The sequence below is a fragment of the Lissotriton vulgaris genome, chromosome 3_1 (assembly GCF_964263255.1).
Source record: "Lissotriton vulgaris chromosome 3_1, aLisVul1.2, whole genome shotgun sequence".
Classification (NCBI taxonomy): Eukaryota; Metazoa; Chordata; class Amphibia; order Caudata; family Salamandridae; genus Lissotriton; species Lissotriton vulgaris.
In genome coordinates this window covers 2,052,177,077-2,052,201,454 of record NC_141689.1, presented here as the reverse complement: position 1 = coordinate 2,052,201,454, position 24,378 = coordinate 2,052,177,077, and the positions used below count along the sequence as shown (strand labels likewise).

Sequence of the window (24,378 nt, the reverse complement as noted above, 5' to 3'; positions counted from 1 at the left end):
GTCCCACGCCGCACTTGAATCACAACCGAGACTTATGGTCCCACCTTCACCCTCACCTCTGGGTTGGCATAAAGTAGATGGGTCAGCTGCAGTAAGGCAGGTTCTAGCTTATATCTCTCGAGGGTTGTGAACAAGTAACCCCATTTGAGGGAGTCGAAAGCTTTCTCAAGGATCTTCCATAAATCTCTTTTTGGTGGATCTCTATCTAACCTCCGATTTCTCTCCATCCTTCCACTCCTCAGCTCCGTTTAGTGGCTTCTTTTTTAACATCTAAAATATCCCAAGTTAGGGATCAGCACAATGCTACCGTCATCTGGTCAATGCTCGGCGTCTGAGGGCATAGAAAGAATCCAGCCAAAAAACTGATGTCAGTGTGCAGTGGTGGGTCTTATATGCGACTGCGCGCCATCGTTTCTGGGACGGTGGAAACACAGCGCAGAACTGCGTGGCTCCGCCTGGTGGTGCACTGGAGAACTACTGAAAGCTTTTGAATTCAGTCTGGTACGTGGGGTATATTCTAAAGGTAATGAATCTGCAGTTAGTGTATCCACCAGAAAGAGCATTACTAAGGTAAGTGACTTGTTCTTGTCTGTTTTTTATTGCAGTTTTGAATCCATCTTAATTGCATCTTGATTCATGTTTTCATTAGCATTTAGCAGAAGGAAACTCTTTGGTTTTATTTCTTTTCACAGGATTCCTTGGCGAAGTTTGCTGGCAGAAAACTGAAAGATTGTGGAGAAGACCTTCTTGTCGAGATTTCAGAAGTTTTATTTAATGAGTTAGCGTTCTTTAGACTCATGCAAGATCTGGACAGCAATACTATATCGTCGGTTAACCCGCAGTATCAAAGAAAATTGGAAAAAGAGGTTGACCACTTTATTATGTCGTTTTTAACGCCATGAAAGGTTTTACTTAAATCTGAAACAAAGAAGTTTTATTTGGGTATTAAATGTTAACTAATGAGTTTTACCTACTGTTTTATCAAAATATATTGGTTAGTCATTGCATTATCCTAGTCCATGTCTACTGACCATCAAGCTCAGACAGATTTATTATTACATGTTTTTTTTTAACACATGATCTTCTTAAATATATTGTTTCATAAGATACATTTTATAGCCATTAGTGTACTGAAAACTGGTATAAGATTGCCCAGTTAAATAGTTCTTAAAATTCCTTGGTATGAGGCACAGGGCGTAGCAGAAGAGAGTAAAGGCATTTAGCTCAACATCTTATTATGGAAAAATGATCCTGATAGTCCTTTCAATTTAATGTGGTATCAATCAAGTCAACATAACATATCATTTGTGCATACATTGCTTTAGGTGGATACTTCTAACTGCAGATTCCTCACCTTGTGAATGTTGCTAGGCTGGATCCAGAAACTTAAAAGCAATGCTCCTGCTCACTGGTAGCTGGTGCCCTGCGACTCCTTGTTAACGTCATGTCACTCCGGAAGTGATAAACACAACTGCATACATGTGCCACCCATGCATGCTGACAGCAGTTCCTTCCTTCGAATGCCCATCGAAAGCTCCCCTCCTACTTTTTCTTCAATCCGAAGAGATTTTCCTATAAATTTTCCCGTAAGCAAGGGACATTAAATCCTCTAAAATAACATGTCTGTGCCACAAGGTGTGCCATTTGTGTGCTTTGCTCAGATAAATCCTAAGGCCATCTAAGAATGTGAAGCAAAGCTCTACTTGGCGAAGCACTGGAAGGCTCCATGTTGCTCCCGCTCCAAATGGAGAGTAAGAGCGCAGGCCTCATCCCGAAGTGTTCTGCCAGAAGATCATCTTTGCCAGCAAAGTATTCTGGTAAGTCAAAGAAGAAACTTAAGAAGTCCAAATAAGACTCAAACCCTGCCCACCGCTTTTGTTCTCCGGAGAAGGTGCGTAAGTGTCACGGAGCCAGCTGGCCTCACTTCTGTTACACCAAGGAGCGGTTTTCATCCTTGGTCCCAATGCACCCCGACTTCTCTGGTCAATCAGCGACATCTCGGGAAGTTGAAGCCTTTCGAAAGCATTTCTGCTCTTCTTTGGCGCTCTTCTGGCACCAAATATTTGCAGTCACCTTAAGTCTAAACATGTGAATACTTGAGCAGAATGCAGTCACTTGCCATCTGTACCTTGCTGCAACAGCCTTGAATAAAATCACTAGGCAAAGTGGCTTAAATCATGGGGAGGAGGATTAAGGAAGAGAAAACCGGGGGAAATCCTGGTGGAGGCAAAGGCTCAAAGTGTGGTCTTTGGAATGCATTCTTGAATAGGTGAGTTTGATACCATTAAAAACCTCTCCTACCTGATTGGGCAAAACCAACAGTGGAGAATGAACTGCTCTTTTCCTGGTGTGGTATTGGAAGTAGGCATGAGCCTGAGTCGGACAGTTTGAATGGCAGTCTGTAAAAAAAGTTAGTAACCAGGCTACATAGCTTTAAACATATACACATTGATGTTGATGAGCACGTCACTCATGCTGTTATCTCGCATCCCAAACTCAATGGAAGAATCGGAGTACCTGATTAGACTTTTAGCAAATTTTCTGTATTATATTTTCCTGAGGATTGAGACAGTATCTGCGGTCTCATGTGTGAGAAGTTGGCCTGATATGTGATTTTCACTATTCTAGAGGGCACCCTGTATCAGTCCAAACATCCCTTATGGTGATGGTTGTAAAGTCAACCTTATAGACCCAGCTATCCTAGTGGTAGCATGGACAAAGCAGTCTTAGGCTAACCTCAAGAGGGCATGTGAAGCCAGCTGTTTTACCATATGTAACCCCTTTAATACCAAATGAAAGGACACCACACAGGTTATATATAAAATATATATGTATTTATTTCTAACACAACCCCTCTGAACCCTTTATGAGGTCAGAGGCACAAGCACATAACAAGATACTTAATTATCATACAATAAGTTGCACAATATACAGTAGCACCCTAGGGGCACGTCAAACCATATACTAAAATAGTGGTATAAGAACCACGTCACGAACAAAGGATAGGCCTAGGGCCTAGGGAATCTCTGGGGCTACACTGTACTACCAAAGGCTAGGAAGTAGGAGGCCCACAGGAGGCGTGTGCAGTGTCTTTACACACACGCAAGTAACCATAGAGTTAGAATGGGAACGAAAGAATTGGAAACTAGTTCTTTTAGGTCACTTCCGGATGGACTAGGAGAATGCTATTGAAAACTGGGACACTAGGATAGTTAATACCCACAGGAGCACCGGAGTTCTCGGGTTACCTCACCCACAGGAAGAGGGTGCATAGGTGTCAAAGTGTGTCTGGTTTCGTCGCTCAGTCCTAAAGAGCCTTGAAGAAAGATGCTGCAGACGACCAGGAGAGAAGTGTCCGGTTGGATCCAAGGGCGGATCGAGGATGAAGAGTACCTGAAAGCAGAGGGGACAGTCTGGGTCACTAGCCAGTCACCAGGAAGGAACCAGGCGATGTTGCGAAGCAATCAGGTGATGTCGTGAAGCTTGTCTCTGCAGCCACGTGGACCAGGAGGTGTCGACGACGACCAGGAGCTGGGCACGGACTGTCCCACGAAGGATCTCTCTGTTGGCGGTGTCGGCCTCCGGATTGGAGTCAACGAGCCTTGGCTAAGGCAACCCACGCAGGAATCAAAGATTGCTTCTGGATCAGACCAGCAAGGTCTGATGGGCTTCTCCTTTTCAGGGAAGCAAGGGCCAGCCTGGAGCAACCAGGCCAGCGGTGGAAATTCAAAGGTTCGTCGTCACAGAGGCCACTAGCCAACGGGCAAGTGACCGGACAGACGTGTCGAGCAGGAAAATGCAAAAGGGCCCCACGCGGCACTCGTGGAGTGTGAAGGGCTGGTCTTTGGTGCAGATGATGCTCGGGGCTGGGGCTTCTCAGTCCCCAATGCACAACTTCGAGGGTGCCTCAGAAGTTGCACGGAAAGCAATTAGCTGGCTTTCCAAGATGGCCGGTCCCACGACTCGCGTCGCCTCCACGGGTCTCAGCTTTGCTATGGCTGTGGATCGTGCTGAAGGAAGTCTGGAAGTCCGGGTCTTTCAGGCTCCGTGTTTGGGCTCCGGCGGGAGCGACGACAGAGCAAACCGTTGATCGCTTGATGGTGTCTGCTTGTGCAGGGTGCTCACTCCTTGACCTCAAGGGAGATTCTTCAGTCTTCTATCTTCAAGTAGAATATTGAATGTCCAGAGTTTCGTTTCAAGTTTCAGTCAGGATAAATCTAAAGTCTCTAGACTCAGCTCTTACCTATATACTAATCTAAGGGTCTGGGTTACCTGCTAGGTCCCTCCTATGGGTGGGACCAGGAAAGGGGGTGGTTACACCCCTTTCCCGTTGTCCACTTTCGCGCCAGAGCTGGGGCTGGAGTGCCCCAGCAAATGGTTTCAACCGGACTATGCATGGGACACATTGTGTGCCCCAGGCAGTGTCTCATTTATTTATTTATTTATTTATTATAAAGTTTTGTATAGCGCGAACAAGACCCATGGGTATCAGAGCGCTTCACATACAAAAGAGAGCATGTTACTGATTAACATATAAAGACATATATATAACTACACATAGAACTGAGGTAGATAGTCATATCACACAGGTAAGAGGTAGATAATTATAAGGCTTTGGGAGGTGCGTATAGATATAAATATCTCAGAATGAACATTGTGCCTTATGTGGTCGGTTACGGTTAACTACAACACATCTATTTAAGCAAATCAGTATGAGGTAGAAGATTATATGGCTTTACGATGTGAGGTAATATGTAAATTAACATTAACATGAGGTAGTTATGCCTGCCTCAGTAATGACGCCAGTCTCAAATCGTTGAATCCTACACATTATTCTCGTTATGGCTTCACTTGACTGATGGCGGGAATGTTCAGAAGTAGAGCTGCACTTGTTTGTAACCGTGATCAATAGACCTATGTAAGATATTTGCACATCATGAAGCTCTTCACTTCTCGCTTAAATGTTCCAATATCTTAAATCTTCCTGATGTTTGGAGGGAGTGAGTTCCAAATTCTAGGGGCGGCTCCTGAGAACGCTCTGTCATAAAAAAAATTCTTTCTGAAAAAGGCTGGTCGCAGCAGAAGATCCTTGGTACTCCTCGTTGGTCTGTTACCTCCCGATAGCTTAATCTTTTTGGCTAGGTATCTTGGTGTGTTGTAGTGGAGCGCTTTATGGGTGATACACGCTATCTTTAGATGAATTCTGGCTTCAACGGGTAGCCAGTTTAAAGCTTTCAGGTGAGGGGATATATGGTCAAATTTTCTTGAACCCGTGATGAGTCTTGCAGCTGCGTTGAGGCAAGCTTTTAGAGGTGCTGTGGACGTTTTTGGTAGGCCAGCTAGGGTGGTGCAGCCATATTCGATCCTAGAGATAACCAGGGATTGAATTGCAAGTTTGAGATCTGTCTCTGAGAGGAATGGTTTCAATTTTCTTAAGTAGTTCAAGTGGAAGCGGGCACTTTTAGCCATTGCGTTAATATGAGCTTTCATGTCAAGGTTTTCATCTAAAGTGATTCCTAGCAATTTCGCAGAATTGATTAGAGTCGGGGTGCAGTTCAACGCTGTCACCAGCTTGGTCCATTCCTTTATTTCTGCCTGGCTCCTTGTTGGTGAAATTAGAAGGAACTCTGTTTTGTGGGCGTTTAGCTTCAGATGATTAGAAGTTAACCATTGCAATGCCGTTTTTAGGGTCCCATTCGTTAGCTCAATGTCTTCAAGGGAGGCGATCTTTATGTGTCAGGGCCCGGCAGTCGGAGCAGGATCGATCGTCGTGGTCGAGGCCTAAGCACTTCAGGCACCGGCGATGGGGGTCCGTGACCGACATGAGTCGACCGCACTTCGAACAAGGCTTGAACCCGGGCATCCCTGGCACCGATAGTCGAGTAATCGACAAAAAGAGAGAGATCAAAAGGATCAAAAATTTTCAGTCAAAAATTGACTGGGGGTAGAGCTTCTTCCGGATCTGCGCTAGCTGGCGCGGAAAAAAGAACTGACGTCAGCGCGCATGGGCGCAGTCTAAGTACTCCGACGACGTCATCCCGGCGCTCACGACGCCGACGACGGACGCGGAGCCGCAGACGACGCCTACCGGCGCGCAGGGGTATTGCTACGCAAAAGTTTCCGGATCCAGTCTGACGCCTGGGGATATTCTAAGGTAAGGAATCTATCACTAACTAATGTCTCTTACAGATATATCGTTACACAAGTAGTAACTTGTGCGTCTGGGGTGGTGCTAGCACCTCCCAAGACAGGAAACCTATTGTCCAAGCCTCCCTTGCTGAAAAAAAGACTCCCAGCAGCAGGAGGTCAGACTTGTGTCTGTGGCAGCAGCATCCATTTTGTGATGCTGAGGCTCTGTTTAACTTTAACCGGGATTAGTAGGAACAACATGTCTTCTCCCTCTAGAAGGGTGGAATGCTACCCCCGTCGCCAGAACTGGCAAGGGGGTAGTATTCCAAAGCGTATGACACCTTACACGACATGTTTTGATAAAGCCAAACCAGAGTTAGCATTCAACCGCGAGGATTATAATGCACTTAAGAGTATATGGTATGGCTATATCATAGAACAGTTATAAGGACATGGTTCTGAAAGCTGCAGACAGGCTCAGCTCATGCTAGAGCCTCATCTCACATAAAACCAAGCTCTCATCTCACATAAAACCAAGCACTCTGCCTCCAGGATTGTTAAGGCCTCTGCCATAGGAGTGACTTATAGGTATATATGTGTCTATATGTAAAGGTAGGTATAGGTATACTACACCTAAGCAAGGGGTGATTACACAACCTTGCCCCAGCTGAGTGATCAGCCAGTTGTGTCAATGTGAGTGGCCAGCCAGGGGTGGCATAATACATGCTGCAGCCCCTGGTAGGCCTTGGATGCACCTATGCCCTGGGTACCTATAGTACACTGTACAGGGGCTCATAAGGTGACCCAATGTCCAATTGATAATGTACCTAAAGTACATGGTATTGAATTTAGAGAGAGCACAGCTGGGCTGTGGGTCTGATTAGCAGGCCCACAGCCACATTAAGTCGAAAAACCAGTAAAGCAAAAAGTGGGCTGACCATAGGAAAGCAGACCCTACTCTCCTACATCAAGTGTCGCAATGAGTCTGTGAGTGCTTCACTTTATTCCTGTAGTAAGTCTTTTTAAACTTTCATTCTCAAGATTCGCTTTTGAGGGTAGTCTTTTGATTCTTTGGGAATGGCGCTCACTCAAACTGTGTTCACTTTTCCAAAAAAAGATCCTTTCTGCTTTTAAACCCCCATGTAGTTTCATTCCCTACCTTAAACAATAGTGTTTCCTTTTTTCATGTCGAGTCCAAACAAAATCTTTTTCTCTCACTAAAAATATCACTAAGTCTTGGTCTTTTGAGTTTTTATTTTTTCTTAAGCGGGGCTTACCTTAATCCCTTTAACTCTTGTGTCTCTTCTCTCGAGTGCTGCTGCATTGTTGGATGGTACTTGAAGCAAGGTGTGGTCTTTTATTGTTGGTCCACAGCCAGATGCAAAATAGCTGCCAACTTTCCAAAAGGCAGGACAAAGTTTAACCAGGCCACTGCAATAGGCCTGAAAACTTTATAAACCCCATTTTGGTTTACGACAGGATTTCTGGGTCAGAGCCTCAGTCTTTATTCTGATATCTCGAAAGCCATATCACTAACCACGGCTTAACACAAGGAGGAGTTGGAGTGGGTTCCCACAGGTTACCACTGGTCAGTTTGAACTCCACTGCTTTTGGGCCCTTGAACCCACTTTTTGTCCTTTACAAGTTCAAGTACTGGTTTCAGTCTAGATGACAAAATCCTCTCAAATGTCGACACCGACCCAAAGGTGGAGCTTTATCAGACCATAGCCAACCATACTTATGACGACAGCTGGTACAACAACTTAAAGGATAGCAGTAGGTTGGACTCGTCACCTGATACGATTTTTCCCCACCGGTCCAGGTGAAGAAAGCCTGTCTTTCAGCAATGTGATTAGGAGAGCTGCTGAGGTCCTTGACCTCCGCTTTGCTGCTATGAATCTGCTGACAGATCCTCTAGACAGATCCTCCAGCCTAGTCATTCATAGACTAAACGTTTCTTGCCCTTCTATGAAGCCCTCGCAGACGCACTGTTGTACACTTGGTCTAAACCAAGCTCTAACTCCACTGCCGACCAACAAGTTGCCCCTCGCCATGGACCTGCCGTAGATGACCTCTATTTTTTAACCCAACCCCTAAAATCTTGGTAGGGCGAGCATCCACTAGTAGAGTAAATCCAAACACATTTTGAACTACTCTGCCTGACAAGGTGTCTAAGCATTTGGATACCTTCAGTAAACAAATATTTTCCTTGGCCAGTCTTCCTTGGAGTCTGTTAATGGAAGCTTTTTACTTGGTCACTACACTTGTGCACTTTGCAACATGGTCAGTGAGATCTTATCGGCGTGCCTCTTTAGCCCAGACAGTTCAGGATGAGACAAGATTATTCATCCGTTTGGGCCTAGACACCACAGATTGTCCTGGAAGTGCGATGAGAGAGAGTGTAGTGCTCTTCCATCATTGATGGAGGAGGTTCACAGGTTTTTCCAGGGACGTCCAGACGTTTTTGCCAGGGGCGTCCAGGCGACTTTGCCCTTTAGCATTTTGAGGAGAGTTGAGCCATAGTTTGCTCTAAAGCCCTTTCAGGGCCAGTTCAGCAACACCCCCTCCCCACCCACCACCCCCATCTATTCTGCCATTTCCAGGCTTAGCGTATCAACAGCATTAGGCGCTGCCTCCTGCACACCAGGCCTCCCATTCCTTTCGAGGTCGGGCCGTGGGCCCAACAGACAACGGCCTGGCCATCCAAGTCAATTCATACTTTGACCATCCGCCCCTTTGGCAGAAGCCTTAAAACCCCTTTTATACGCCCCTAGTGGCATACAACCATCCGGTAGGGAGGCAGGCTCAGACCCTTTCTACAAGGGTGGCAACATATTACATCTGACAAATGGGTCCTGCAGTTTTCTAACGGAGTTAGGTCCTTCTATTCCTTTCGACCCACTGTGCCTGCTACCTACATCGGACCACTTCTTAGAGGACCACATGTCCATTTCCTGCTATGAAGTGTAGGCTCTTTCGACCAGAGGAGCCATAAAGAGGGTAACAGCCCTGGAAGTAGGGGCTGGGTGTTATTCCTGCTATTTCCTTGTGCTGAAGGATAGTGGAATCTGCCCTATCCGATATCTTCACCTCTCAACTGCTTCCTGCTCAAGGACAAATTCAAGATGCTCACTGTGGGTGAGTTCCTTCTACCCTGGATCCCGGAAACTGGATGGTAATGCTGGACCTGCAAGACGTTTATTTTCACATGCCAGTCAAGCAGATCCATTGGCGATACCTATGGTTAAGAGTGAGCCATAAACACGTTCAGCTTACAATACTGCCTTTCAGCCTCACCAGTTGCCCCATGGATGTTCCTGAAGATAGTGGTCTCTGCCCATCTGCTGAGGTACCGGTCTTCCCTTGGATTGGCGATTGGCTGTGAGGAGAGGCGTGTCACAATAAGTTACAAAAACCCTCCAGACAATGGCAAACCTCTTGTTGTTTTGAAGTTATACTCTGCAGAGGCCAAATCTGACTCCTTCACAGAGGCACCATTTTATCACAGCATCCTGGATAGGGTATGCTTTTGAGCCTCTCCTCTGAACCAAAAAGTCCAGGAGATTCTGGTTATGAACCGAATGCTTTTTGACCTCCTAGCCTCCTGCTCACTGATCATGCTAGATGGCACATGCACGTCTTGCAGTGGGGCCGGAGGTCTCAGCACCCAAAGAAACCTGTCGGATTTTATCCAGGGGTTGAAGGAGACTGCAGTGGTGGCTGCTCGGCTACAATTGGACCCGCGGCTGACCCTATTCCTTCCCCATCCAGAGTGGACTGTGATGAATGGGTGTTCCACTACTAGTTATGGAGGTCATCTGTTGGACAAGCTGTCACCCTCCCTAACTTCTTGGTTCCGCCTCACCCCTTGAGGGCTGAAGAGTAACTCTGTTGCTTGAACTCCAAATAGAGCACTCAGTTTTTACATTGATTGCACCAAGGAGCATAGGGTGGACAATCACCTTTTTGCAGGGTTCCCTGGATTGCGGAATGGCAGCATGGTACAGAAACACACCATCTCTCAGTTGTTAGTCCTCTACATTGAAATTTGCTATGCATTGGCTAAGAAGCAGCCCCACTCCCTTCATTGGCGAGCAGAGTACCTGTCGTTGATATCTCTGACCACTAAGTGGGCAACTTTGCACATGTTTACGAAGAACTTGTGACTCGGAGGCCAGGTCTGCCGAGATGGCCGTTTGCCCACTCACTCCTGCAGGACTTATGAGTCTAAGCAGTTCTGCAGACCCACCATCTTGGGAGGTACTGCTTTGGTATCTATTTACAATGTGTGAAATCTGCTATTGGAAGTAACTATCTAAAGAACATGTTACTTACCTTTGATAACACTCTTTCTGGTGGATACTTTATCTAACTCCAGTCCTAACTGTTCCCACCTCCCCGTTCTGTGGTATTGTCTCTTCGGTTTAAAAAGATGACTGATTAGAAATCTGCACCCTGCTTCGATTGATTCACCAATGGGCTCTGCGTCTGAGGACGCAAACAGTTTCATGAAGCAACCTGACGTTGTTAAGCATGAGTGGCGCTTATGTAACTCCATGTTTCCCATCCAGAGCTTTAAAGTGGAGTCGCATGGTGGCAACTAACAGCACGCAGGCGCACTACTTTTGAGTTGCTCCTTAGGATATTCACAAAGTGAGTAATCAGCAGTTATGTAGAGTATCCATCAGAAAAGTACTCCAAGTAACCTTTTTAAATTACCTTTTTTTCCCAAAATGGAAAACAGTTATAACAGTTATTCTCCTACTATATGCATGTGTTCAAATAAATGAAGTAATATATTTATACTAGGCTTTAGCTGTTAATGTACGTATTTCAGCTGTTGATTAAATTGTTTAACATGACACCTTTAGTAGCATAACTCTCGTACATCAAGCTGAGCTGTGTGCAGTGACTAACATGGTTGAATGTATTAGAAGAAAAACTTGTTCTGCAGCGCTGGCTATAGTCGTGGTGATTTTTGGTAACCATAACTGGTGAAATTCATTGATTTAGTGTATTTGAGCCAGAACCATTACTTTTTCAAAATATTTATTTCAGTGAATTTAATTGCCTTTTTTTGATGGCCTAAGCTTTGGGGGGGTGGCCTTGCCCTGCACCCATCCCACCACAGATGGCAAACACCTCCTGGAGATAACCTTTTGCTCCCACAGCGGGGTGTTGAATGCAGGACCTGACCTTTGGCCACGCCATGCTCACAACCCATTGCAGGTGGAACAATGCACAAAGCTTGGCCTGGCCTCATTTATTTGGGATATGCAGATCTTAGCATGGAAGTGTTTTTCCAGGGCAAGCACCATGCCCAGTTACCACAAACCCAGCGCAAGCTTATGCCACCTGTGCTGTTCCATTCTGGGGTTTTGCAGTTCTGAAACCATATAAACGATAGGCGATCATGGAGTCTGAGAAACTTACCCTGGGTTTGGCGGTAGATGGGCATAAAGCTGGTGTTCACAGGACCAAAACCGGTGCTACAGATTCTGGCCTCCATTTAAGGGCAACAGATGCGTGAATCCTGAGAAGAAACTTTTTGTTTTTGTCCAAGGTCAGGGTGTGACCCACTTGACCTCTTATATACCCTTTATTATCCTTTTGGGATGCAAGGACCATGCCTGGCATCCTGAAATGGCAGCTGCAAAAGAAATGTTACTTCTTGGGCAGCCAGAAAGATCGCTCTAATTCACTGTACCAACTCTTGACACTGTGCATCGGAAAGAGAAGCTAGGAGAAAAATCTACCTCGTCTAGTCTGTTTCCACTTTTTTATTTAAGGCATTGCAAATCTCAAATGGGCACAGATCAACTAAAGTGGTAACCCAGTTCACCCCCAACTTTTCTCCTCTCTATTGATCTGTTCCAAAATTGCCATGCAATCTTCGATGGCTACGCCCAGTGAAATTTTTTAGAAATCCTTCCACAAGGTCAGAAGTTACATGCAATTCAAAAAATGCCTTTTCAATATAAAGTGTGGCTTAACAGTAACTACACAGTTGCATTTGCCACTGTTCGCTCTCTCCCTCTCTCTCTCTCCCTCTCCCATCCTCTCTCTCGCTGTGTGTGAGGGGGGGGTTGTGGGTGAGTGTGTGTGCTTGTCTCATATATAGTATAGTATTGCATGCTTTAGTAGTAAGCCTCTGAAAATTAAGATGTGTCTAGGTACCCTTTAAGTTGTGGTAATCTCTTTACAGTGACATTAATGGTATACCCTCCAGCGCCATCGTAGATTTACCTTTTCTTATTATTTGGGCATTGGGATACCCTGGAACTGCAGCATCGACCCCAATACCTTGGCTGTGACTTAGGGTCCTACAGCAAGCATTTATTTTCCCTTCAACTGTTCTGGAATCTTTAGGCATCATGGATTGTTTTTCCACCCTAGACCAAAGCAGAGTGAAGAATTGTATTTGACAGCTCTTCATTTACAAAAATTGGGAGGAAAAAGACAAGTATGACTCTTGCCATTTTGACTGTTTTGATTACCCAGCTCTATAACTTGCATTGGGTTTAACAGTTTCTGATGTAAACTGTAGGAAAGTAGGACCCACTTTTTTCTGGTGTCGGTATGTGTTTTTTGACCCGTCTGATCCTACTAATCAGGACCCCAGTCACTGTGCTTACTCCCTAAATTGACTATGGTAAGTACTCCTGTGCCTCCACATTTGACTGCTGGTGTACCCCTACAAGTCCCTATTAGATTGTACTGAGGTGCCCAGGGCATAGGTACACCAGGGGTCTCCCATGGGATGCAGCATGTATTGTGCCACCCATGAGAGACCACTCGAACTGTGACTATAGGCCTGCCATTACAGCCTGTGTAAGTTGGTGTCAGCACCACTTAATACAGATTTAAGTTTTCTTACATCTGAGGTAACTATACTTAGAACCTATTACTCACCCCTATAGCAGGCCTTTCAGTCCTGAAGGCAGGGTGCTGGATCAAGTGTTCATGAGCAGGACACCTCTACAATCCCTGGAGTCGATTCTCCAGGGTTTGTAAGTGTGGCCAGCCAGTTTAATACATACAGTAGCCATCTGTCACTACGCGATGGCTAACTATGGAGTGGCTGTGCCGAACCTGGGCATGTTTGGCATCAAGCATGTTGGAATTATACCCCAAACCAGTTACCTGTATTGGAGGTATGATTTCAGGCAGTGGGGTGCTCCTCCAGTGGTCTGCCAGGAAGCTAGTGCTGCTGCCGACCCCAGATACGATTCTGCCCTCCTCCTGCTGCTGATCTGAGCTATAGCAGGGGAAGGTAGAACAATAGGTTTCCTGTCACAGGACTTAGTGTATTGGGATGGAGGCATCCTTTTATGGAGTACAGGTCTTTTTCACTGGTACAGTGGCAGCATTCTTGCCATGAAGGGTGGCTCGCCATTGAAAAAGCCCTTTCATATTAAAAAAGTGCAGGCATTCAGTGTTAAGACATTCTTCGACCTTTAAGCCTCCATCGGCATCACTTTATATCTCAGCTGAGTTGATCTCTAAATTTAAGTCCAGGTAGTGTTCCAGATACCAGAGGCTGAGTAGTCCCCAAACAAAGAAGGTAGGTACGCCTTCACCAAGTCCTGTAATTCCCACTGAAGCCCACCATTCTGGTGGGTGACCTCTAGATACACCTCTAGCACTTGGGATGCCACTACTACTCCCGTTACTAATGGTATGCACCACTTCTGAAAGAGGTGCGCTAAGGGGTCTAAGACTCCCAGTCCGAGATAATGTCCTCCCCATAGAGCTATTTCCAAGCATCAGACTAAACACTATTCTTGTAATTCACACCATTAAAGACACTCCAGATAGCCCCAGAATTACTCCTACGACGGCAAAATTGTCTTCATCTTCCTTACCTCCAAGACCAACAGCTAGAAGATATTTACCAATTCTGATAGATTGATACTGTCCAGTAGGTACTAATCAGTGTAGAATGTCAAATCAATGTTATTTTGCTTCCAATTCTATGACCACATTTGTGGTATTTGCAACACAATTTGTTGACCAGATCTTTCCTCTAGTTTCAGATTTGCTAGGGGCTGTTGTAGAACGATTTTGGACTCTTGCTTCATCCAGGATGGCTGCATCTTACCTCACTGGCAAAAGAGCAAGTCCCTTTCTTTCTCAAATCATATCTACTCCTGGGTACTATATTTGCTGCATAGAAGAGTCTTGCTATGACACCTACTTTCACAGTGCCTCCTGCAAAGAATAGCAAACACATATACCCTGTAGTCAGGAAAGTCTGTGGCGTAGTAGCAGTGAAGACTACTGTTGCCACTGCTTTGATGGATAGGTTCCTGCGAGTCTTCCTACACCACTTTGTAGAATACTTGTAGAATACTTACCTTGTGAACTCTGTGACATCCTAAATAAAGTCCTTTTGGTCTTCAACCAGATCATAACTGCTGTTGTTAATGAATCAGATCTGTCTGCCAATAGATATTGCCAGTGCCTTGAAATGAAGCATTTGTCTTGGCCCTGTCTGAAAGGCCTGAAGCCCATGAACTCAACAAGAGGGTCTTAATTTTTTTTCTCTGTTTGTCAAGTCTTCTTGTTTGGCCCTTTACTGTTTACACTCTACACAGTTATACGATTTTCTATTTTTTCCCCTTTTCGTTTTCACATATATTTTTATGCTGCTCATACTATGTGATTCTTTTCAAGCTTAGCGTTCTATCTGTCCTTTAAAACTCAATTTAATTACTCTTTCTCAATCGAAGCCAAAATAAACCAGAAGTACCCTTTTTAGGTCGAGCGTCAGCGAAAGACCTATTGTTGCCTGTATTTGGGAATGTAGACACGAGAGGGGCACGAGCGCAGATTTGACCTCGTGGGCGCGCACAGCGCTGTGCCCCTCTCGTGCCTCATATTCCCGTGCGCACACAGCCAGCCCCTACACCCCTCACACACACCACACAGGCACACGTACACACGCTGCCGCCCCCCCACCACACACACACATACACGCAGGCAGGCACACACACAGGTACAACACATGCAGGCACATACAAGCGGACCCCCCCCAGGGCTTACATACACACACAAACGCGCACACACACACTCCCAACCCCGCTCACCGGGCACACGCAGGGCTTCCATCACTGGGGGGGGGCGGGCACCGTCAATGTGCCCCGACGCCCCCCCCTCACCGGCTCCTCTCGTCCTGTCCCTCCGTGTCCAGACTCCGCAGCCCGCTCCGTTGTTTCTCCGCCCCTTCACGACAGTTCGTGCGTGTCACGCCTCTCCTTTCTCCCGGCCGGAAATCCTATTTGCGTGTCAGGCCTCGTTTTCACCACACATTTTTTTTGTTTTGTTGCTGGCTTGTTTAAAACTGCGCTTGGTACTATACTGACTGCGTCGGGTTTGAGGCTCGGAAATTAGATTGTGAAATCCTTTTATTCACGTTTTCCCTTCCTACTCAGGTTTTCATTTCCAATCTCGGGGCCCTGCTTTCGGTTTGCTTTCTGCTCCTAGATATGCAGAGACAGCGTTTGCCTCGAGGGCTTATGTCACCGCCGTCTCTGGTAGTGGGGAGACGTTGTGTGCCCAGTACTGCAATTGCGATGACAATAGCTTATTTTTCTGCAACAAACAGCGATAGAGTTATGTGTTGGGATTTCCTTTTTAAGTTAACCTTTCTTGTGTCAATAAAACTATTGTTCCTTCGATTCACGAGGAAGGTAGACTATCTCCTTCGTAGTTTATATACTTTGGCACAGAAATCTTACCTAACAGCATTCTATTTCTATAACATACGGATTAGCAAAGCTTTTGGGGCCACAGGACAGTTTTGTTTCGTAAGTAACTGTGACCCTCGTCCTAGGCTGATAAATTCTTGTTGCGCTACAATTTAGTTGGCTACGTTTGCTGAAGTGTTTTCTTTATTCATTATAAAAACTTGTGTCAAAGCGCTAGATACTGCACTGTTTTGTCATTCAACATCACTGCAAATAATCGTTGCAAGTAATTTTATCGTACCAGAAGAATGAGAGCCAGTATTGGCCCTGTTGCGATTCAAATTTGTGACATATAGGCTATACGGATTTCAAAACCTTGCTCTGGCATTGTGGCACTGTTTGTTTTCAGATAACTCGTCCTGACCGCCACTGACTCCTGTATTTACTGTATACAGTAATAGCCGTACTGCCCTTTTAATGTGCATGATTTTCATGAGGTTTATGCATTTCACGAGATTTAGATTAAAGGTTTTATTATCTAGAACTTTTCAACATAAAGTGAACTGGAGGTGGTTCTCAAGAAAGATGGTATTTTAAAGAAAAGGGAAAAGGCACGGCCTTGGCTTTGATGTCAGAAGTATATCAAATGCCTTACTTTGCCAGTCATTAGTTCGCCCTTTCCCCGGCTCACAGCAACATTCCTCCTGTCTTTGATTCCGACGCTTAATAAATTCACTGCAGCGTCGAACAGGAATTTGACTATCCCTTAAACATTCTTTTAAAATTAACCGTTTCTGGGAGGAGTGCGAGCAACGGTTGTAAGATGGCGGCACGGGGGCCATATCTCCCAAGTATGATACTTTTAGCAGGTCCTCTTTACACCCCGCAAGCTTTGCCCCAAGACACGCACCTATGAAGACGACAGCAGCAGCATATAGAAACAGAATAGCAAATGCTTGTGATACCATTTTTATTAGTTTCTCTGTTTTGGGGACAACGGGCACGGTGTCTGTTTAGGTCGAGCGTCAGCGAAAGAGCTATTGTTGCCAGTATTTGGGAAACGAAACTGAACTGTCCTACAACAGTGTATATAATATCGGCAGTCGTTCTGCGCACTTGGTATTGCGGTCCTCTGCATGGGTAAGAAGAGACCTTCGGGGAGCGGTGCGCTGGCAGCGGGCACGCTTTCCAATCTGCCCTCCTCATCTCTGTGGTTCTATTCGGCTGGGGAATGAAAGCTGAGGTGGTGTCCCCTGGAGTTCAGTGGTATTCGTCAGGTGAGCTGCAGCCTGTGCCATGTGGCTGTGGTGCTGAGCGACGGCAGAGTGGCCCTGTGTGCCACACAAGAGGCTGGAGCACTTCTGACTGGAAAACTGAGTGAGTGGCTGATGGCTAACAATATATGTATTTTTTATATGAAACGAAAACTTAAAACATCCTCTGTCTGGGAGTTCCATACACTTTGGCGATTTTAGAACGTTGCTTTATTAGAGGGGCTTGCCATATCTTTACATTCACTAAAAGTGTTCTTTTTTTTACTTCTGACGTTAGCCAATATCTTCTGATGTTACTAAAATTATATACGTAATATACTTACAGGAGTTTTCGGCCAGCTCTCTCCATTCAACGGTCTGTTGTTGTCATTCAGATATTTTTTTGGCTTGCTTTTGGAAACGCAGTTTAATCCATTTGAGCCATATGCATGTTGTCACTGGTTAGGGAATGAACTGCTTTTTGGTGGGACATGTGCGATGTTTGTGCTATTCACATTAAACGTGTTCTATACTTGCTTTAGGCGATCGGCCTTAACATGTTGGTTTCTTTTGCTCTGTAGCCTTCATCCATTGATGTGCGATATTGTCAAACTTCTCTTGTGTTGATTGACTGGAGTATTTAATTATCCGTTTTGTGCCTTGTTTTTCTTATGCCCCCTGCCCCCTCTATTCCCTCCCTATTGCCGTCGTCTCTTACCCTCTGTGCTTTTCGCTACCCAACCTGCAAAAGCCCCTCATTCCTCCTTCCCTGGCCCTTTTTCCCATGTACCTTGCTCTTTCTCCAGCCAGTCACAGCCCTTATTCCCTCCCTCCATCTCTCCTTATTTCCCCTTGTTTCCTCCTTATTCTACCTCCCTTCTCTCCCACAAGCTTCTCATTCGTGCCTCTGAGCCATGGTATATACTTTTCGACTTACAAATACAAGGCTGTGTATACTGAAGGCTCCCTTGCTTCAACGCACACTTCTTTGTTTCTATGTCTTATGAAAGACACCCTCACACACCCCCTCACACACCCTCTCACCCCCTCACACCATCACTGTGAGAAGTTGGTCTGATATGCAGTGCTCACTATTCTAGTGATCACTATGTATCATTCCAAACAACCCTTATTGATGATTGGTTGTAAGTCAACCGTAGACCAGCTATCCTAGTAGCATGGACAAGAGCAGTCTTTAGGCTAGACTCTAGAGGGCGTGTTAAGCCAGCTGTTATACCATCACATATACCCCTTGAACACCAAGTGAAAGGGCACCACACAAGTTGTTATGAAAATAAAATGATATTTATTTAGAACACAACAGCCCTGGACTCTTTGAGGACAGGGCGCTAAGCACAATACAAAGCTCTTATGAAAATACTGAAAGTCGCACAATTTACACAAATGCCCGAGGGGCACGAAAAACCATATACTCTAAAAGTGGAATGCGAAATTACTAGCAGGTAAGTAACTAGTCTCAAAGGCTTTAGGATCGCTAGGACTGAACTACTGAACCTTCAGATTACGAGCAGGAGGCCTAGGGAGATCGGGTGCAGAGTGTGCACTCTCACGCGGGATGCGGGACAAAGTCTATGGATGCTAGATTTCGTAAAGTTAGTGTTATCGGACGAATCCGACTAGGTAGAGCTGAAACGAAAAAGGATCTGGACCCTTGGATAGTTAAGCAATGCTGGAGCACTGAAATGCTGAGATTACCTAGCCCAGGGGCTGCGGCTGCATAGGTCTGAAAAGACGTCGGGAATCCTCGTTGCAGTCTATGGAGCCTGAAAGAAGAAGTTGCTGGCAGGCGACCAGTGATGAAGTTCGATGTGATCCAAGCCTGGATCGATGATGGAGGATACCTGTAAGCAGAGGCGACCAAGTTCTGAATCACTAGCCAGTGATTAGATGGGCACCAGGATGGCACCGGACGAAGTCACCTCGACCAGGTGAGTGGGCGACGCTGGGCTCTGCAGTCTCTCGGACCAGGAGGCATTGTCGGCGACCAGGATGGAGGTGCGAGCTGTCCCACGAAGGTATCTGCTGTCGACGTCGCTGGACCAGGATTGGGGCAACAAGTCTTGGCAAATGCAAGCCCACGTGGTGGACTTAAAATGGCGTCTGGAGTGGACCAGGAGGGTCCGGGGTGCTCCTGTTGGAGGGGAGCAAGGGCCAGTCTGGAGCCACCAGACCAGCAGTGTTGTCGTCGTGGTGCGTCGTCAGGAGGGCCACAAGCCAGCAGGCAAGTAGCCGGACAACGCGGTGAGCAGCAAAGAGCAGAAGGGCCCCACGCAGATCTGGTGGATGCTGGGGGGCTGGACTTCGGTGCTGGAGCTGTTCAGGGTTAGGGCTTCTCAAACCCCAAAGCACTCACTCGAGGATCCCTCGGCGGTCGTGCTGGGCAAGCGTCGTGCAGTCTTGAAGATGGCCGGTCCCTCGAGGTCTCGTCACACCCACGAATCTCAGCTGAGCTGATGATGTAGGTAGAGGTCAGAGGTGCCAGGGAAGCCGGGTCTCGTCGTGCTGGGCAGTCTTGATCCGGAGGAGAGACTTACAGCAAACCGCGATGCGCTTGGATGGTGCCTGCTGTGCAGGGTGGCTACTCCTTAGCCACAAGGGAGAGTCTTCTGAAAGGTTCAAGAGTTCTTTCGTGGAAAGTCATCAAGATTCGGAATTATCTAATTTGGGAAGGGTCCCCGCTCCCACCTTTATACTAAAGAAAGGGGCTGGCACGGGACTAGTTCCTGCCCATGGGTGGGACCAGGAAGGGGGGTGGTTACACCCCTCTCCCATGCCGGACTTTCCCCAGCTCAGGGGCTGGTGTGCCCCTGGAATTGGTTCTAGCCGGCAGATGTATAGTGAGCACCAGGGTGCCACTTGCAGTCACCTTCCTTATCAGCCCTGCCTACCCAGGATACACAAAACCCTGACAGGAAACCCTTTGTCCAAGCTCTCCTCGCTGGAAGGACTCCCAGCAGCAGGAGGTCAGACTTGTGTCTGTGGTGGCAGCATCCATTTTGTGACGCTGAGGCTCGAGTTAACTTTAACCGGTGTTCACAGTTACATACATGTCGTGTCCCTCTAGAAGGGTGGAATGCTAACCCCGTCACCAGAATTGGCGAGGGGTTAGTATTCCAATTTGTATGACACCTTACTCGACATGTTTTGATAAAGCGATACCAGAGTTGGCATATAACCGCAAGGATTATAATGCACTTAAGAATATATGGTACGCGTTATCATAGAACAGCTATTAGGACTTGGTTCCGCAAGCTGCAGACGGGCTCAGCTCATGCCGGAGCACCATCTCACATAATTCCAAGCACTCTGCCTTCAGGATTGATAAGGCCTGCCATAGGAGTGACTGATAGGAATACATGTGTCTATTTTAGGGTTAGACATAGGTATACTATATCTAAAGCAAAGGGTGATTACACCACCTTGCCCCAGCTGTCGTGCAGCCAGTTGTGTCAGATTTAGATGGCCAGCCAGGGGTGGCATAATACATGCTGCAGCCCCTGGTAGGCCCTGGGTACACCTATGCCCGGAGGTACAGGGTCTGATAAGGTGGCCCAGTACCAATTGGTAAATGCACCTAAGGGTACACGTGTCAATTTAGTGAGAGAACAGCTAGGCTGTGGGTCTGATTGGCAGGCCCACAGCCAGGGAAGTCGTAAACCAGTGAAGCAAAAAGCAAAAATCTGGGGTGATCATAGGATTGCAGACCCTACTCTCCTACATGACCCCCCCCCCCCCCCAAACTTTGGGACAATAAACTAACCTTGACCAGGTGAGTCTTCTTGCTCTAAGTGGAAATACCTGGAGAGCCCATCTGCATTGCCATGATCAGTGCCAGGTCTATGCTCCACTGTAAAATCCATCCCCTGTAGGGAAATGGACCACCTAAGCAGTTTGGGGTTTTCACCCTTCATCTGATTTAGCCACAGGAGGGGCTTATGGTCGGTCTGAATCTTGAAATGAGTGCCAAACAAGTATGGCCTCAGTTTCTTCAGGGCCCAAACCACAGCAAAGGCCTTCCTCTCAATAGCTGACCAATTTTTCTCTGTGGGGGTCAGCCTCCTACTTATAAAAGCAATGGGCTGGTCATGACCATCAAAATTCAGCTGAGATAGAACAGCTCCCACACCTAACTCAGAAGCATCTGTTTGGACAATGAATGGTTTGGAGTAGTCTGGACTCTTTAGGATAGGGGCTGTGCACATGGCCTGCTTTAGGTCATCGAATGCCTTTTGACAGCCTGCTGTCCACTGAACTTTCTTTGGCATCTTTTTGCTTGTCAGGTCATTAAGTGGAGTCACAATTGATCCATAATTTCTGACAAATTTCCTGTAATAACCAGTCAGGCCCAAGAAAGCTCGAACCTGAGTCTGGGTGGTTGGAGGAGCCCAATCCTTGATGGATTGTATCTTGCTCTCCAGTGGCTGAACCTGGCCTCCACCTACAAGGTGGCCCAGGTATACAACCTGTGTCTGCCCTATCTGGCACTTTGTGGCCTTGATAGTGAGACCTGCTGCTTGCAGTGCCTCTAACACTTTCCTCAGGTGGACCAGGTGATCCTCCCAGGTGGAACTAAAGACAGCTATATCATCAAGATATGCTGCACAGAAGTCATCCAGCCCAGTGAGAATTGATTCACCAGCCTTTGGAAGGTGGCAGGTGCATTTTTCAAACCAAAGGGCATTACCACAAACTGATAATGCCCACCAGGGGTAGAAAATGCTGTCTTGGGCTTGGCATCCTCAGATAACCTGATTTGCCAATACCCAGCTGTCAGGTCAAATGTGCTTAAGTAGTTGGCAGAAGCCAATCTATCTATAAGTTCATCTGCCCTTGGTATTGGGTGGGCATCAGTCTTAGTGACTGCATTGAGGCCTCTGTAGTCTACGCAAAACCTCATCTCTTTCTTACCACCCTGGGTGTGAGGCTTTGGCACTAGAACTACTGGACTAGCCCAAGGGCTATCTGAGGGCTCAATGACTCCCAGCTCCAACATTGTCTGCACTTCAGATTTGATGCAGTCTCTGACATGATCAGGCTGCCTGTAGATTTTACTCTTGACTGGCAGACTGTCACCAGTGTCAACCTCATGGGTACACCAATTGGTTTGACTGGGTGTCAGAGAGAACATATGTCTAAAGGATTGAAGAACTTGTTTGCAATCCTTTTGCTGATGCTCAGAGAGGCTGCCACAAAAGACAACACCATCTACTGACCCATCATCAGGGTTCTGAGTGAGCAGGTCTGGGAGAGGGTCACTCTCCTCCTCCTGTCCCTCATCTGTGGCCATGAGCAAGCTCATGTCCTTCCTGTCGACATATGACTTGAGCCTTTTCACATGGAGCACCCTGAGGGGGCTCCTGGGAGTTCCAAGGTCCACCAGGTAGGTGACCTCTCCCTTTTGCTCAAGGATTGTGTGGGGCCCAGACCATTTGTCTTTGAGTGCTGCTGGGGCCACTAGCTCCAATACCCACACCTTCTGTCCAGGCTTGTACACAGTCAGGACAGCCTTTTGGTCATGCCAAGCTTTTTAGAGTTCTTGGCTTGCCTCAAGGTTTTTAGAAGCCTTTTCCATATACTCAGCCATCCTGAAGCGGAGACCAAGTACATAGTCCACTATGTTGGTTGCAGGCTTTTTGAGAGGTCTCTCCCATCCTTCCTTCACCAAACACAGGGGTCCTCTCACAGGATGCCCATACAGAAGTTCAAAAGGGCTGTAGCCAACCCCCTTCTGTGGGACCTCTCTGTAAGCAAACAAAAGGCAGGGTATCAGGACATCCCATCTACGCCTGAGCTTTTCAGGTAGTCCATGAATCATCCCTTTTAGGGTCCTGTTGAACCTTTCAACAAGCCCATTGCATTGTGGATGATAGGGTGTAGTGAACTTGTAGTTGACACCACATTCCTTCCACATAGCAGTCAGATATCCTGACATGAAGTTTGCACCTCTGTCAGAGACAACCTCCTTAGGGAAGCCCACTCTGGAGAACACTCCAACTAGGGCTCTTGCCACAACAGGTGCTGTAGTGGTCCTAAGGGGAATAGCTTCAGGATACCTGGTGGCATGGTCCACCACCACCAGTATAAACCTGTGCCCTGATGCTGTCCGGGGTTCCATTGGACCAACAATGTCAATCCCCACTCTTTCAAAGGGCACCCCCACCACAGGCATTGGTATAAGGGGGGCCTTTGTTGTGCCACCTGACTTACCACTGGCTTGGCAAGTGACACAGGAGCGACAAAACTCCTTGGTATCTTCATTCATATGAGGCCAGTGAAAGTGTGAGACAAGTCTGTCCCAAGTCTTGTTCTGGCCTACGTGTCCTGCAAGGGGAATCTCATGGGCCAAGGTAAGAAGGAAACCTCTCTGAGACAAGGGGACGACCAGCCTCCTGGTTGCACCAGGCTTGGGGTCTCTTGCTTCAGAGTATAGGAGTCCATCATCCCAGTATACCTTGTGGGTACCTGTGGCGTTCCCTGCAGCCTCAGCAGCAGCCGGCTGTCTGAGGGGTTCAAGAGAAGGGAAGTCTAACTGTGCCTTCCCCAGGTCTTCTCTGGAGGGTCCCCCTGAACCCAGAAACTATCAGGTTCAAGTTCTTTAGGCTCAGTTTGCCTCAGTTCTTTGAGGTCAGCCTCCTCTGAGACTTGATCCACAACCTGGGGCAAGGGGGAAGGCAATGCCTTAACCCTACTGCTCTTCTTCTTGGAAGGTGTCTGGTCCATTGTTCCAGGATCCAGCACCTGTTCAGTGGGGCATCATCTGGCCTGTGACCTAGTCACAGCAAGGACATGTGCTGGCACACCTAACATTTCCATGTGAGTCCTCTGCTCCACTTCTGACCATAGTGATGACTCCAAATCATTGCCCAACAAACAGTCCACTGGGAGGTCTGAACTAACAACAACCTTCTTTTGGCCACTTACCCCTCCCCAGGAGAAAGCTACAATTGCCATACTATGGTGGGTAGTGACATTGCTAGCATTAGTCACTAGGTAGTCTGTACCTAGTATGATCTGTCCAGGGTCCACAAAGTTAGATGTCACCATTGTGACACTGGCACAAGTGTCCCTATAGGCCTGAGCCATCTTTCCATTTATAAAAGGTGTCTGCCTGTATTTGCCCAAAGTATTGGGACTTGCATCAGGGGACATATCCATATCCCCTGTACAGACAAGGACAGCCTGAGTGAGTGTGCCAACTAAGTTGTCATACCCCTCAGATCCCATGGTTAACCCAACTAATCCCTTGGGAGGTGCACTACCACTGCTGACTGTACTAGGGGGTGCAG

General features: G+C 46.9%; 1 protein-coding gene across 8 annotated transcripts in view; it reads left to right on the top strand.

Annotated features, from left to right (window-relative positions):
* PCM1 (pericentriolar material 1) overlaps positions 1–24,378 on the top strand; it is a 1,333,387-nt gene that overhangs the window by 1,021,955 nt on the left and 287,054 nt on the right. For all 8 annotated transcript variants that reach the window (XM_086962572.1, XM_086962571.1, XM_086962570.1 and 5 more), the window contains one exon: positions 693–866. In XM_086962572.1, the coding sequence (XP_086818698.1) occupies positions 693–866 (174 nt within the window). The remainder of the gene's footprint in view (positions 1–692; positions 867–24,378) is intronic.